Source organism: Scomber scombrus, chromosome 16, assembly GCF_963691925.1.
Source record: "Scomber scombrus chromosome 16, fScoSco1.1, whole genome shotgun sequence".
In the NCBI taxonomy this organism is placed as follows: Eukaryota; Metazoa; Chordata; class Actinopteri; order Scombriformes; family Scombridae; genus Scomber; species Scomber scombrus.
Genome location: NC_084985.1, coordinates 12,942,003 through 12,955,817, shown reverse-complemented (window position 1 = coordinate 12,955,817; position 13,815 = coordinate 12,942,003). Strand labels below are relative to the sequence as shown.

General features: G+C 39.5%; 1 protein-coding gene across 1 annotated transcript in view; it reads left to right on the top strand.

The window, feature by feature from the left end:
- The window catches only part of LOC133996982 (CUB and sushi domain-containing protein 3-like), a 374,952-nt gene that overhangs the window by 357,436 nt on the left and 3,701 nt on the right, over positions 1–13,815 (top strand). The window contains exons 59-68 of the mRNA XM_062436511.1: positions 1,744–1,926; positions 2,114–2,290; positions 3,869–4,048; positions 4,713–4,886; positions 5,327–5,500; positions 9,225–9,298; positions 10,313–10,424; positions 10,526–10,705; positions 12,391–12,450; positions 13,443–13,601. Of these exons, the coding sequence (XP_062292495.1) occupies positions 1,744–1,926; positions 2,114–2,290; positions 3,869–4,048; positions 4,713–4,886; positions 5,327–5,500; positions 9,225–9,298; positions 10,313–10,424; positions 10,526–10,705; positions 12,391–12,450; positions 13,443–13,601 (1,473 nt within the window). The remainder of the gene's footprint in view (positions 1–1,743; positions 1,927–2,113; positions 2,291–3,868; positions 4,049–4,712; positions 4,887–5,326; positions 5,501–9,224; positions 9,299–10,312; positions 10,425–10,525; positions 10,706–12,390; positions 12,451–13,442; positions 13,602–13,815) is intronic.

The window sequence follows — 13,815 nt, the reverse complement described above, 5'->3', positions numbered from 1 at the left end:
AGGACAGAAAGTTTAGACTGGGATCCAGTTACCCTGCGATTTAGCATTTTAAAACAAGATTTTACCAGCTGATAACCACAGGAGCAGACAGCCGGAGAGTTGAAGAGCTGCAGGATATCTTCTTCCCGCAGACAGTCGCAGACTTAAAGATGTCCTCCATCAGGCCAGCACTGCTGTTAGCTGTTGAAGCTAAAACTGTCTCTTTCGATCAGTATATATTTGAAAATGAGCGGGTGCTGGGGAGGTGGGCATTATCATTCTACCATTAATATAAATGTTATGATGTAGAGATCTCCCAAACGGTCGACAGTATCATGTCACCATGTCACCATTTTCAGGGCTGATTTTAAACAGCAGATGACAGGTTGAGCCATTTTCAACCCATTAAATGTTTCTTCACAATGCAGTCATATAGTTTAGGTTAGAGCTCAAAAACACATTTTAGTGTGTAGTATCTTTTTAAGGACGTATTCACTTCATATATGGAAGCAAATAGTCAACTTTCCCTTTACAATGCTGTGTCAGTAACTTATTGATGTAAGTTAGTTATTGTATTGTTTAATTTTATTAGTACAGTTAATCAAGTGTTACTGCATATGCAGTTAATAGTACAGCAGTATCCCTCCTGAAAGGCAGTTTATCAAGGCTGTCATCAACAGAGAAAAGCCCCGCCCTCCAAGCTGTGATTGGACAGTTGATTTTCATTTTGGCATGCCTCTCCATCTCGAAAAAAAAAAGTTCAACTGCACCTCCTAAAGAAAACTAATGATAAACGTTTTGTATTTAGTATTGGCAGGTCTATTCTGCTCTGTTGGACAGCACTGAAATGCAGTACATCTCTTCACTTTGTTTTCTGTGTTGTGAGCGTAGACTCTAAAAAACATGGACATATTCACCGTGATATCACCCATCGGTTTTGCTGTTTTGATGCCTCAAGTTTGCAAAATAACCTTCTTTAATTTGGAGCCAGAAATGACCATATTTGGACAAGAGGTTGGAGCTTACCCTCTCAATAGCTTCTAGCTTGGTTAGCACGGTGCATTTACACTCTATGGTTAACTGTGGCCATGCTAATGTTAATACTAATTTTCACTATTGAAAAACAGGCTTAAAATCATTACAACAAATGTACTTACTGGTCTAACTGAACAGCCATCTCCGTCAAGGGTCTTTTAGTACAACTAAGCATCGAAGACCAACACAATTTTACAACTACCTTTTATGAACTGAAAACACACTGTGAAATAGCAGCAGCTACACATACACTCTGTGAATCTGGCATTATGTTATGGTTACATTACGTAATCAACGTTGTCATTTTCCCATGGCCTTCCATACAATCAGACTTCATTTGCAACTGATAGTGTTGCCCCCTGCTGGCCATAAGAGAAAATGCAGGTTTAAGGCACTTCCAGATTGGCTTCTGGACCTACCCATTTGGTTGTGATTTGATTTAATGTGGCATGGAAAATCCATGCCAAACAATCCATTTACTTATTAAAGACAAAAGGCTCAATTACTGTGCTTTTAACATGTTTTTTATTTAATTATGACACATGAAATGCATACATAAAAAGGTAATACAAATTTCAATGTGTATTGTATTTCATTTTATTTCATTTAGGCATTGAAATAGCCCATGTTATAGAGGGTGCAGCTGTTGCTTGCGGTTGATTCAAGTATTCTAGTTTTGATGAGTTTTATTCTTATTGGGTTTTTTTCTCCCCGTTTCTCTCCCTTTAGGCGACACAGCTGGTTCCTGTGGCGATCCTGGCATCCCCTCCCATGGTTCAAGGGAACAAACTGATTTCAGGATCCGTTCCAAGGTTTACTTCAGCTGCACAGAGGGCTATGACCTTATTGGTTCTTCTGAGAGGATGTGCTTTCCTAATGGGACCTGGTCCGGCACGCAGCCCTTCTGTAAACGTAGGGAGAGCCTTTTTACATAATCTCAACCTCTCCTAACTAGCACCTTGACACTGACCCAGTTATAGATCCATCCATGTGCTGCATAGTCTACTTAAAGAACTGAATGAGGACAGTTAGTCATAGAGCTGAAACTCAGTTAGATGCACAAGACTTTCTCTCCCTAATTCTCTCTTTTTTCCCCCAGCTGTCCAGTGTGGTAACCCTGGCAGCCCCAGTAATGGCAGAGTATATCGTTTGGATGGAACAACGTTTTCTCACTCTGTCATCTACTCCTGCATGGATGGCTACCTGCTCACTGGTGCCACCACCAGGTTGTGTCAGGCTAACGGAACCTGGTCAGGAGCACAGCCCAACTGTACCAGTAAGATATCTTTTGTGTATTAATGGATGGCTGATACATCAATTCATAGATAATTTTAACAATATCTGATGCTACATTAGATCTCTGCAATACACTTTTGTTACATCCTTCTAATTTTAAATTCAAACTCATGAAGCGAGTTAGAGGCTAAAGAGCAGAGTGTCAGCTTTAGGTATTACTTAGTATACATAATCAGAGTGTTAAATCCTTGCTTTGCAATGTCGTCAAGTCTGCAATCCATAAACCTCTCCAAACTCCTGATGTGTGTTCATGAGGTTGCCTTTTGCAACCATTTTGTATGCCTGGTTTTAAATTATTCTGCGACAGTATAGGCTCTGAGTAATGAATTCAGCCTCAAATCTTCACGCTCCTGCCACAGACTAAAGAGTGACATGAAAAACCTTAATTGTTGTTTACTTTAGCTAATTTGCTTTTTGAAATTCTCAAGCGTAAATAACCATAAACCATAACATTCTGTTCCCATGTGAAATATCCGTTGAATAATCAGTGCTGTATGTTTCACAGTCTTCTTGCTATGAATGGCGTATAACATTGAAATTAATATACTAAGCAAATACCTTGTTAAATACATTTCTGCATTATGTCTTAAGGTGAGTTTCACTTTGCTTAGTTCCACATGAGGAGTGGTAGCTTAATGTTTTCCAATTTTCAGTGGCATTTCTGACTTTAATACACTGTGCAAAGAAATTACCTTTAAAATATCCATCTGGAAGGGACAAGGAGAAGAAGTAGAAATGCCGAGGAACCAAAATTAAATATTGGAAAGAAAAAGTTTAAAGTAATCCATGCCTTAAAGGAAATGGCTTTTACAGTAGATTACACTACATCTATTAACAGGCATGACAGTATCTGGGGTGGGTTTGAAGGCATTTAAACCACTATTAGACTATGAAGGACAGTGCTTTGTATAATCGGGGGAATCCTAATGCTCCCTAAAAGAGTCCCAGAACAACCTCAGCCATTTTAATATCACTGTTGTTTCATTCATGAGAAGAGAAGCCAATGAAGGAATATGAAGACATCATACACGTCTGATCATAGATTCCCTACACATGCACACCAGTGCAGTTATTATATATAAATAATATATTATATATATTATATTATATTATATTATATTATATTATATTATATTATATTATATTATATTATATTATATTATATTATATTATATTATATTATATTATATTATATATATTAATGTGGACTTTTATCTCTTTTATCTCTCTTTTGTCACAGAATTTTTGTTTGGACAGGTTCCTGAGACAAAATCCTGTGAGATTCATTCATGATCCTGTAGTTTGCCAATCTAATGTCTGATATATTTCAAGTTTTAAAAACAGTGATAAAAATGACAAAGAAATGTAAAAGCAAAAAACAAACTTACTAACTGATGTAACAGCACCTGTTCTCTTTTAATAACTCTACGGTTGTGTCTGTTTCTTTGCTTCTTTTACCTTTTTGTCCCTTTCTTTGTCCTCCCCCCCTTTTTTCATTCCTTATCGTTTGAATCATCGTTCATTTCTTCCATTCCAACCGCCTTCCCCATCTCCATAGTGATAAACTGCGGGGATCCAGGTGTGCCAGCTAACAGCCTTCGCTATGGTGAAGACTTTACAATTGGTCAGAATGTTTCCTTCCAGTGCCAACCAGGATACAGGATGGAGGAGGATGGATCACCTGTGAGGACATGCACTCAAAATGGGACGTGGAGTGGGAATATGCCAATATGCACAGGTAAATTAAACTTTTTAAGGTAAATTATGGACAGTCTCAACCATGTGTATTCTACATCAAAGCTAATTACATTCTTATGATTTATTAATATCTATTATACCTAATACACATTAATTCTGCTGTAATGTATACTATGAAACCACCACTAACGCTAAAGCATCCTGCATAGCAATACTTAGTAGAGAAGACTTTACTTTGGTAGTGTACAGGTAGCACATTACAACTGCTGTATTCATCAATAATTTCTAAAGACATTGTAAGCCTTTGCTGAGACACCCACAGTATAACCTTGGTTATAAAGACTGACTCAGAACATTTCAGTCAGTGTCTCTGTGAAGAAAATCAAGAAAAAGAAAACAATTAAGACAATATAAGTTACATATATGGAACAGTATTGCAGCCATTATGTTCTAGCTAATAACTTGTAATCACACTGATGAAAACTTTGTTGAGTAGAAGTTTCTGAGTGTCTAACCAATTATTTATATTGGTCAATTGGCAGGAAACATTGCAAATACATTTTCAAATTAGCAAAGTACTCAGCCACTCATCTAGTCTCCCTTTCAATTATCAGTGCATTTAAATGACAGAGGTTTTGTATGATGCAGCAGTGTCATCTGCAGCTGTTTTCCTAACCCTCCCCACCCCTCTCTGTCTCTCCCAGCGGTGACCTGCCCGGCTTCCCCTGCGATCAGTAACGGGGTACTGCAGGGCAGTGACTTTGAATGGGGCAGCAGTGTGAGCTACAGTTGCTCACCTGGATATGAGCTGTCATTCCCAGCTGTCCTGACCTGTGTGGCTAACGGCACCTGGAGTGGCATGCTACCACAGTGCTTACGTAAGTACACACACACACACACACATGTATAAGGACACACATCTACATGCACAAATGTAAACACATACTCTGGCACGCACACATTTAGCCGCAGGTACACAGAAACACACACACACACATACACACACACACACACACACACACACATACACACACACACACACACACACACACACACACACACACACACAAACACACACATACACATTTCCTGTTACCATTCTTTGAGAATTGACAATCACAGTTGGAAGCAAATCTACATTTGTCCTTGAGCTGGCTTGTCAGCTATGTTGGCACCACTTACTGAAATGGGATTGTGTGTGTGTGTGTGTGTGTGTGTGTGTGTGTTTGTGTGTGTGTGTGTGTGTGTGTGTGTGTGTGTGTGTGTGTGTGTGTGTGTGTGTGTGTGTGTGTGTTTGTGTTTGTGCGCGCGCATGCAGCCAAGTTTTGTGGAGACCCAGGCACTCCAGTTGGTGGTTTCAGAGAGGGACGAAGTTTCATCTATCAATCAGAAGTGTCCTTCAGTTGTGCCCCACCTCTCATTCTGGTCGGCACAGCAACCAGACTTTGTGAAAGTGACGGTACCTGGAGTGGGACCCAGCCACGCTGTATCGGTAATTATATTCATTATAACATTTATAGTGGACTATAAATACAAATGCCATTTTTTATTGGGCAATACTGCCCTTGAACCTATCAGTCTTTTTTTCTTTTGGAAAGGCCTATAAAACATTCAAACCTTACGTACAGTATTTTGCTGATATGTGAACTTCTTCTTGTGCTTTCCAAGAGGAATCAGATCCTCTACTTTTTTCATATTCATATGATCAATCAGCCTCAACTGCAAGACCATGTGCTGTAAAAATGTGCCTTTATCAAGCTTGATATCACCATACATTTTGCAGTACCAGTGCCAGTATGATACCTTTTCTGTATCGATAACCAAATTATACTTATATCTTAGGTTGAGAAATATAAACATGTTTTCTCCATACACACTGCAAAACATACATACACACTACAAAACAACTAAAAAAAGTCTAACTGCAGGCAGCTGTAAAAGAACTTTGTCTAAATAAAGTACAGTAGATTTATTCAAATTTCTGATCTAAATCAGGAACAATATGATCAAAAAATAAATGAACAATTCATGAATTTGATCAGCTATTCAATGCCAGCTCCGTCAGTACCAAAAAAGTATTGATATTCAATACGCAGCCCTCGGTCTTCAACCACCAACTTAAAATACTGTCAAGTCAAAACCTTGGCACTGTGTTTCTCCATATATTTATAAGTTAAGAAAGTTCCCCTGTACTACAGTACTTCACTAGTCTCCAACCTGTTCAAATAAAGTACCGGGGCTTTTAACCTCCACTAAAAATTGATTTAAGATTTTACTGATTACTTTTTAATAGTTTCTGACTACATCATCAATCATTTATCCCCACATGGGCTGGAGCATAGCCTGGTGTCCAGAGGCAGGGGTGTCTTACCCACTTCAAAGTCTGGGTTCAAATTAAAAGCGGTGATGGTTGGTCCACTGGAGCCCCCAGACTTTAGAATGAGATCTTAGAATGACATCTCAGGAGGTCATTCTAGTAAAATCTTCTTTTAAATAACATACAAACTTGCTTTTATGTAATAGTCCCACATGTGAATTTGTCCCATTGATATAGAAGTTGTTTATTTTGATTAATGTTACTTTTGTTTATTTTAAATGTTTACTTCCCTGACTGGCAGTTTGTGTGGGTTTGTCACCAACAGTACGAAACACATTATTTTAGTTATATTATCTTGCTGTTTATCATCACTGGTTTGTTGCTCACCAGGGAGCCTGGACTGGTGTCTGATATCCCTCTGCCTAATGATCACAGCAACTAATAAGCTGTCATTATGGAGTTTAGAGCCTTATTTCAGTTTACTCATGGGTTTTAATGTGCAGAGCGACTACTGTTCTGTCAAAGTTAAAGTTACACAGAGTTATTGGAATAATAATGAATAGCGGCTGGAGGCTCATCTGAGGCAATCTTGTAAATGAACAGGGAGCCTTAGGGGGACTTTCCTTAAAGAATTCCTCTGATGTGACTGAAAGTATAATTTCCAGAATGGCAACTTTTTCACCATTAGAGAGAATGCATGATTGAATATGCATTTGATGTCAGTTATCAATAAATATAGACATTTAAATACATTCCCAAGTGAATTTCACACGTAAGAGATCCAAGCTGCTTCAGCAAAAAGAGACAATGAAGAAGAGGTGGAAAAAAGAGCCTGGGATGATCACGTTGCTCTTGTAATACAATATTTCCAGTCAGACTGACAGTGGATTTTCTCCAGCAGCCACAGTGAGCGGCTACTGAATGAATGAATGATCAACTTGAATCTAGCCTGTACAGCAGAGCATTCACCAGAACAAATGTTTTTTGGGAAGCTAAATTGCATACTGTAGTCGAGTCAAGTCAAGTGAATTTTATTTATGTAGCGCCAAATCACAACAGAAGTTATCTCAGGGTACTTTTCACATAGAGCAGGTCTAGATCCAACATTCCCCCACGAGCAAGCACTTGTCGACAACGGCAAGGAAAAACTCCCATTTAATGGGACGAAACCTTGAGCAGAACCGGGCTCTAGGTGGGGGGCTATCTGCCTTGACCAGCTGGGTTGAAAGAGAAAGAGGGAGGGGGGCGGGACACAGAGACACAAAGCTACGACTATATTAACAATGATAACAATAATAATAGCCGAGGTGGTTATCAAGTAGGACCACAGCAGCACAGGGTCCACAACCACGACCCATGGAAGATTAAGTAAAGCTATATATTGTGATGCTTTAAAGGTGGAACAAGTTAATGTAAATCAAAAAGCCATTATATAATAAATTCCTTTCCTCTAAGAGAAGGGCTCATGTCTAATTACTAAAACAGTTAGATTTAGATCAGTTTTGTCTACACATTTAGGCCTTAAAAAGTAACAGTCTCATGTGAGAAGCCCTATTCAGAAATTAAAGAGAAAGCACTTGCTCATAAGGGAGACAATGCCAGTACATGCTGTAACTCACAGTATTTAGTTAAAGGCTTGCAGAGACGGGCATCCACGTCCAACTTCAAACAAGCTGCTGCAATCCGGGGATTAACAAGAAAATTAGAAGGGATATTCAGCACACATTACAAATGGTCCCAGTGGGTCATTTCACCACCACATGTGATGTTTAGAGCACCACTTCACATGTCTGATTCAGAGCAGGTGCTTAAACATCAAGTACAGTGATGAACTGTAATAAATGAGAGCTTTTGTAATGCGAACAGACTCTTGACTTTTTATTCCTTTGTAGCACTAGATAAGGCAAGCATACAGCACTTGTACAGCTGATATAAAGTGGAATGTGCCTTGTGAAATAGACAATCTAAAAATAAGAGGTTACCTCTGAAGTATTACTTTATTGATGTTAAGACTTAATTTATAAGTGTAGATACAGGGTAAGTATGCTGCTGGTGAGGTGAAATCTTTCTGGTTTGGAGCCCTTTTTAAGATTGAGACTATGAAACATACATGAGCATGCAGACAAAAAGACTCAGTGTTGCTTTATTTTTTTCTGTGAAGGAAATGCACTCCCCGTGTGTGTGTGTGTGTGTGTGTGTGTGTGTGTGTGTGTGTGTGTGTGTGTGTGTGTGTGTGTGTGTGTGTGTGTGTGTGTGTGTGTTTCAGGTTGATTTATTAGTGTGTGATTGCAGTGGTATGTTGGTGTGTGATGTGTATTACTACATGACTGAAACAGAATGAGTTTTGACCTGAAGCAGCCTGCTCTTTAAATAAGACAGACAAGGGGAGGGGGGTGGAAAGAGGGTGGATACAGTGACTTGGAAAGATAGAAAGAAAGACAGAGAGATGGGGAGGAAAGTAGGGAGAGAGAGAAGGAGAAGGCAGTTAGAGAGGTACAGGAAGAGAGAGAGAGAGTGAGAAAAAAAGAGAGAGAGAGAGAGAGAGAGAGAGAGAGAGAGAGAGAGAGAGAGAGAGAGAGAGAGAGAGAGGTGGAGAGTGAATCTGTCATTTCGGAAGCTGTATTGAATCTAGCTCTGCGTCAGGATGTGCTCTACATGCTGATGACCCTGCCACACATAGACACACTCACACTCACTGACAGAGCTGGCCCGGCTTCGTTTTCTGATAAAGCACTACTGCCCCCTGCTGTCATGCCGGGATAGGTAGCCTACTGTTACCATGACAACAGTGGAGGAAAGGAGAGTGGAGAGAGGGCATATAATGCTTGTGCTAATTTATCTTTCATTTAGATTTTGTGTGTAATTACCTGCTGCTTACTTGTACTGCTTTACTTTTCAGAACCCACCAAAACCAGCTGTGATAATCCAGGAACTCCTCGTTATGGCTCCTTAAACCGGACCTATGGTTTCAAGGTAAGATATCTACACTGATAAACTAACTCCATTACTACTTTCCAATCTAAGTAGCTAACTTTATAATATAGAAGCTGTTGTTTTGGTTCCTTTAATTGGATCTGTCAAGGTAACTTGTGTATCTAATTACAAAGAGCGAGAAAGGAAAGGAAGACTGAAGGAAGAAACACTGAACTAATGATGGGTTATGGGAGCTCCTTAAAGGATGTTTCAGAATTTTTATGAGAAGGGATGACATGTAACAAAGGTCTCCAGTTGGATGTGAACAGGGGTCATTGTAATTACATGGTACATAGTTAATTTTTTATGTTTCTCTAAATACAATATTTAAATGCCATGTAAATGTCTGTTGAAAGAGCAATTGGCCACTGTCATCCATTCCTCCTCAAAATCCTCAGTCCTTGTCCCATGTAAAGCTAATAGAAGGCTTCAAGTATCCAAATCAGCCAGATTATGTGTATATGTTTGTCCTATCAGTGCATGCGTTGTGTCGCAGCAATACACCTACATGCAGCCACCAGGATGTAGCCTTCCCCTGTGGCCCAGCTGGGAAGCACTATCGGGGAAAACACAAAAAAAAGGAATTTCATACTTAAATTACCGGCATTAGCTATCTTAATTTTTAACTGCATTTTTGCAGTAACTAGAGGCCTACTGTCCCTTCAGTCCCTGAAATTTCACAGATCGTGATGATGAAGTTAGTATTGTAATACAAGGAGGGAAAAAAATTCTATCCTTGAAACGCAATGGAGGAAATAAAGAAAAAGAACAATGCTATTCACAAGAAAGATACCGAAACAGTTGACTTCATTGCACAGTATATACGTCATCCAACCATCACAAATGCCCACTCATAAAATGCTCTGAATAGAAAAAGAGATATTACAGGATTATGAATAATCTTTCATTTGTTATTTATCAGACCCGTACTAAGTCATAGCCTTGCACCATGAACACACAGTTCTCTCTCAAACTCTCTTTATCTGTCTTTGTGTGTGTCTGCTTTTCTCTCAGGTGGGGAGTGTGGTGTCTTTTCAGTGCCAGCCAGGTCATTTGATTCAGGGCTCCTCCTCTAGAACCTGCCAGCCTGATTTGACGTGGAGCGGAACACAACCTGAGTGCATTCGTAAGAAACATACATGCTTTCAAGTTGTTAACGTCATCCTACCTGTCTATCAGACTCTTAACTCCAGTGCTCTGATTCCCTCTTCCCTCTTCCCTCTCCAGCCCATGCCTGTAAGCAACCTGAGAGTCCGCTCCATGTGGATGTAGTGGGGATGGATCTCCCTGGTTTTGGCTACACCTTGGTGTACAGCTGTCAGCCAGGCTACTTCCTAGCTGGGGGCTCTGAACACAGAGTCTGCAAGAGTGATGGCACTTGGACTGGAAAGATGCCTATATGTCGAGGTAAAAATTTTTTTAAAAATCCCTGTATTTTAAATATTTACTAAGTGCATTTGATTTATGAGCTGATTAATTGAATATGAAAAAAGTGTTAGGTGTGTCTTGCTCAAAGAAACCTTTTCAGCACACATACAGGGACATACTGGCCATCTGGAGTAGCATGAGTTTTCCTGATGGGCAGGTCGGCCTGTGGGTCGGTGGTGAGTCTGGCAGTACTGATCCAAAAAGATTTAGAAAATGTCCCATGGTGTTTCATCCTGCACTAGGTCGGCCAGGCCAGGCCAGGCCAGTTTGGGTTGTGTCCAGTTTTTTGTGGATTTTATTTCAGTCCAACAGCACGTCCTTATAATGTATAGATGTGCTAATGCAGGGATTCTGACCCAATGACAATCCCTCTTAGCCACATCTTGTAACTACTAGCATATAATACTCACCATGAGGCTGAACTCAAACCAAATCAACAGTTGCCAAAACAGTCTGAACACAATGTCTCTTTCGTAGCTATTCTGGAGCTTTCAGTGTCTTCCACAGCACTTTAAGGACAGGATTAATCCATTGTTGACTCTAACACTAGTTGACAAAACAATCTCACCACAGTGTTTATTTAGTAGCTGTTCTGTGGCTTTGGATCGTACCACAGAATATTCCATTGGTATTTTTGCAAATAACAAGGTATAGATTCCAAGAGTTGTACATGCAATCCCAAGTTGTACATTTTTTGCATCATAGAAATGCTTGAACTAGTGTTATGCTAGTACCAGCAAATGTTAACAGATGAAGTTGTGAGGCCACCACTGTACAAGGAAAAAACTACAAGCTTCAACTTTAAAATCATTCCACCAAGGCCGGCAAGCGTGTGGCCTGAAGTAGCCTTTAAAATGGGAGCATTCCCTGATCCAATTTGAGATTGTAGGACACATACCCTCTGGCTTGCTTGCCTTTCTTGTTGGTAACAATGGCTGCATCTTGAAGCGATGATAGAAGCTATTTTAAATGGTCAAACTTGAAGGCCACACTTAAAGGACCAGTGTGGTGGATTGAGTGACATCTAGCGGTGTGATTGCAGATAGCAACCAACTGAATACCCCTCCCCCTCCCCTTCAAAGTATGTAGGAGAACTTAGGGCTGCTGCAAACCTCACACAAAATGCCAAAGGTGCTCTCTAGAGCCAGTGTTTGCCCATTCTGGGCTACTGTGGAAACATGGTGGGCTCTGTAGAAGAGGACCCACTCCCTATGTAGATATAAAGGGCTCATCTAAGGTAGCAAAAATACAACAGTTCTTATTTACAGATGATTATACACCAATTAAAACATACTTATTAATATTGTATTATATTTCTACCAATAGATCCCCTTAAATTACATGCACTGGTCCGTAAAACAAGTCTAAGATGCACTACAATTATTTGTCAAGAGCTTTATTGCCTTGCTCTGCCTACAAATAATCATTAAAGAGATTTATCATTGGTGACCCCTTTTCAACACACTTCCCGCTCATTATAGGGATGTGCGACTAATGGTGACCAGCACTGCAGCCTAATTTGGTAATATAAAGTGCAACCTACCCTGTATAAGCCGGTTTCTTAGGACCTTAGCTAAACATTTTAATATCTTTTCATACTGTGTCACAACAATCTGCTCATGTTTTAAGAAGTCTTTCACCCTCTGTATCTCTGTTGTGTGTAGCTGGAGAGAAGAAGAAACCTGTGAAACCAGCAACAGGAACCCCCAGCCCAAAACTTAATGGTCAGTTCTATTACAGTCTTGTCTGTTTCAGGCTGTCATTCCTTGTCTATTCTCGACTTTTCTTGTCCATTTTATTTCGTTCTGGTTTAGTCTTGTCTCCTGTAGTTTAATAATCTGCTCTGCTTCATTCCACCCAGCTCTTTCCTGCTTCCACAGTGTTGTTCTTCATGTACTCTTGTCGATTTTATTGTACTCTACCCCATTCCATCATGGTTCTGAATAATTTATTTTTCCTCACTACACATAGAAAGGTAAATTAGCTACTGTGATGTTCTCTACGCTCTTCTCTGTGCTGTAGTTTTGTTCGCTTCTTGGTTTTTTTCTTCTCTGTTGTAATCTGTTCTATTCTGTTGGAGTTCAGTAACTCACACTGAGTTCATCTCCTCACACTGAACCACCCAACCTCGGGGTTTGCGCTGACATATTCTTGTCATCTTTTACATAATCTTGCACTTGTCAGCTCCTACATATTCTTGCAATTGTCACTTCGAAGTAGTTACATATCAGGTCTTAGACTTTTGGCTGCTATTTATATGTGTACATTGTTTATATAGACATTCATATGTTGTGTATGTTGCCCAATTTTTACTTGTGGCTTGCTGCTGTAATGCTTACATTTCCCTTTATGGGATCAATACAATTTCATCTTGTCTCTCTTATTTTATCTAACTCTTCATTACACATGAAACCTTACAGCTGCAATATGTGCAAGTTTCTGTAACTATCAAAGCAGGAGATAGCTTTTTAAACTACCGAAAGAGTCTGTCTCAAGCTACATGTGAACTCTATGTAACTATAGAAAATACAAAGGAAAACACTTTCACTCCTATCTATTCATGTATTTATTGTACTTTATTGCAATAAGGCACACATTATATTTTTTTAGAACTTATTTTGCAAGATTGTTTATTTATTTTTATTTAATTAAGATTTTACTGATACTTACTAAACACACGTCCTACATGTCTGTTTCATTCTGTTCTGTTCTTTAGTTCCAGATGACGTCTTTGCTCCTAACTACATATGGAAAGGATCCTATAATTACCGTGGGAGGAAGCAGCCTATGACACTGAGCATCACCAGCTTCAACTCCACGACAGGGAGGGTCAATGTTACCCTTAGCAACAGCAACATGGAACTGCTCCTATCAGGCATGTTGCAATGCAGCAATTAATTATCTGTCCTAATTATACCCTACATACTGTATATAATGTATATTCAACTTTAAATGAATAGACATGGCAAGGTCATACTGCATGTCATGTTTATGGCACAGCACTGTATGTTAGACATTCTGTGTAGTATGAAGCTTCTACTTTCGACCCTTTGTATCACACACTGTGTTGTTTTATGTCAAAATAGTGC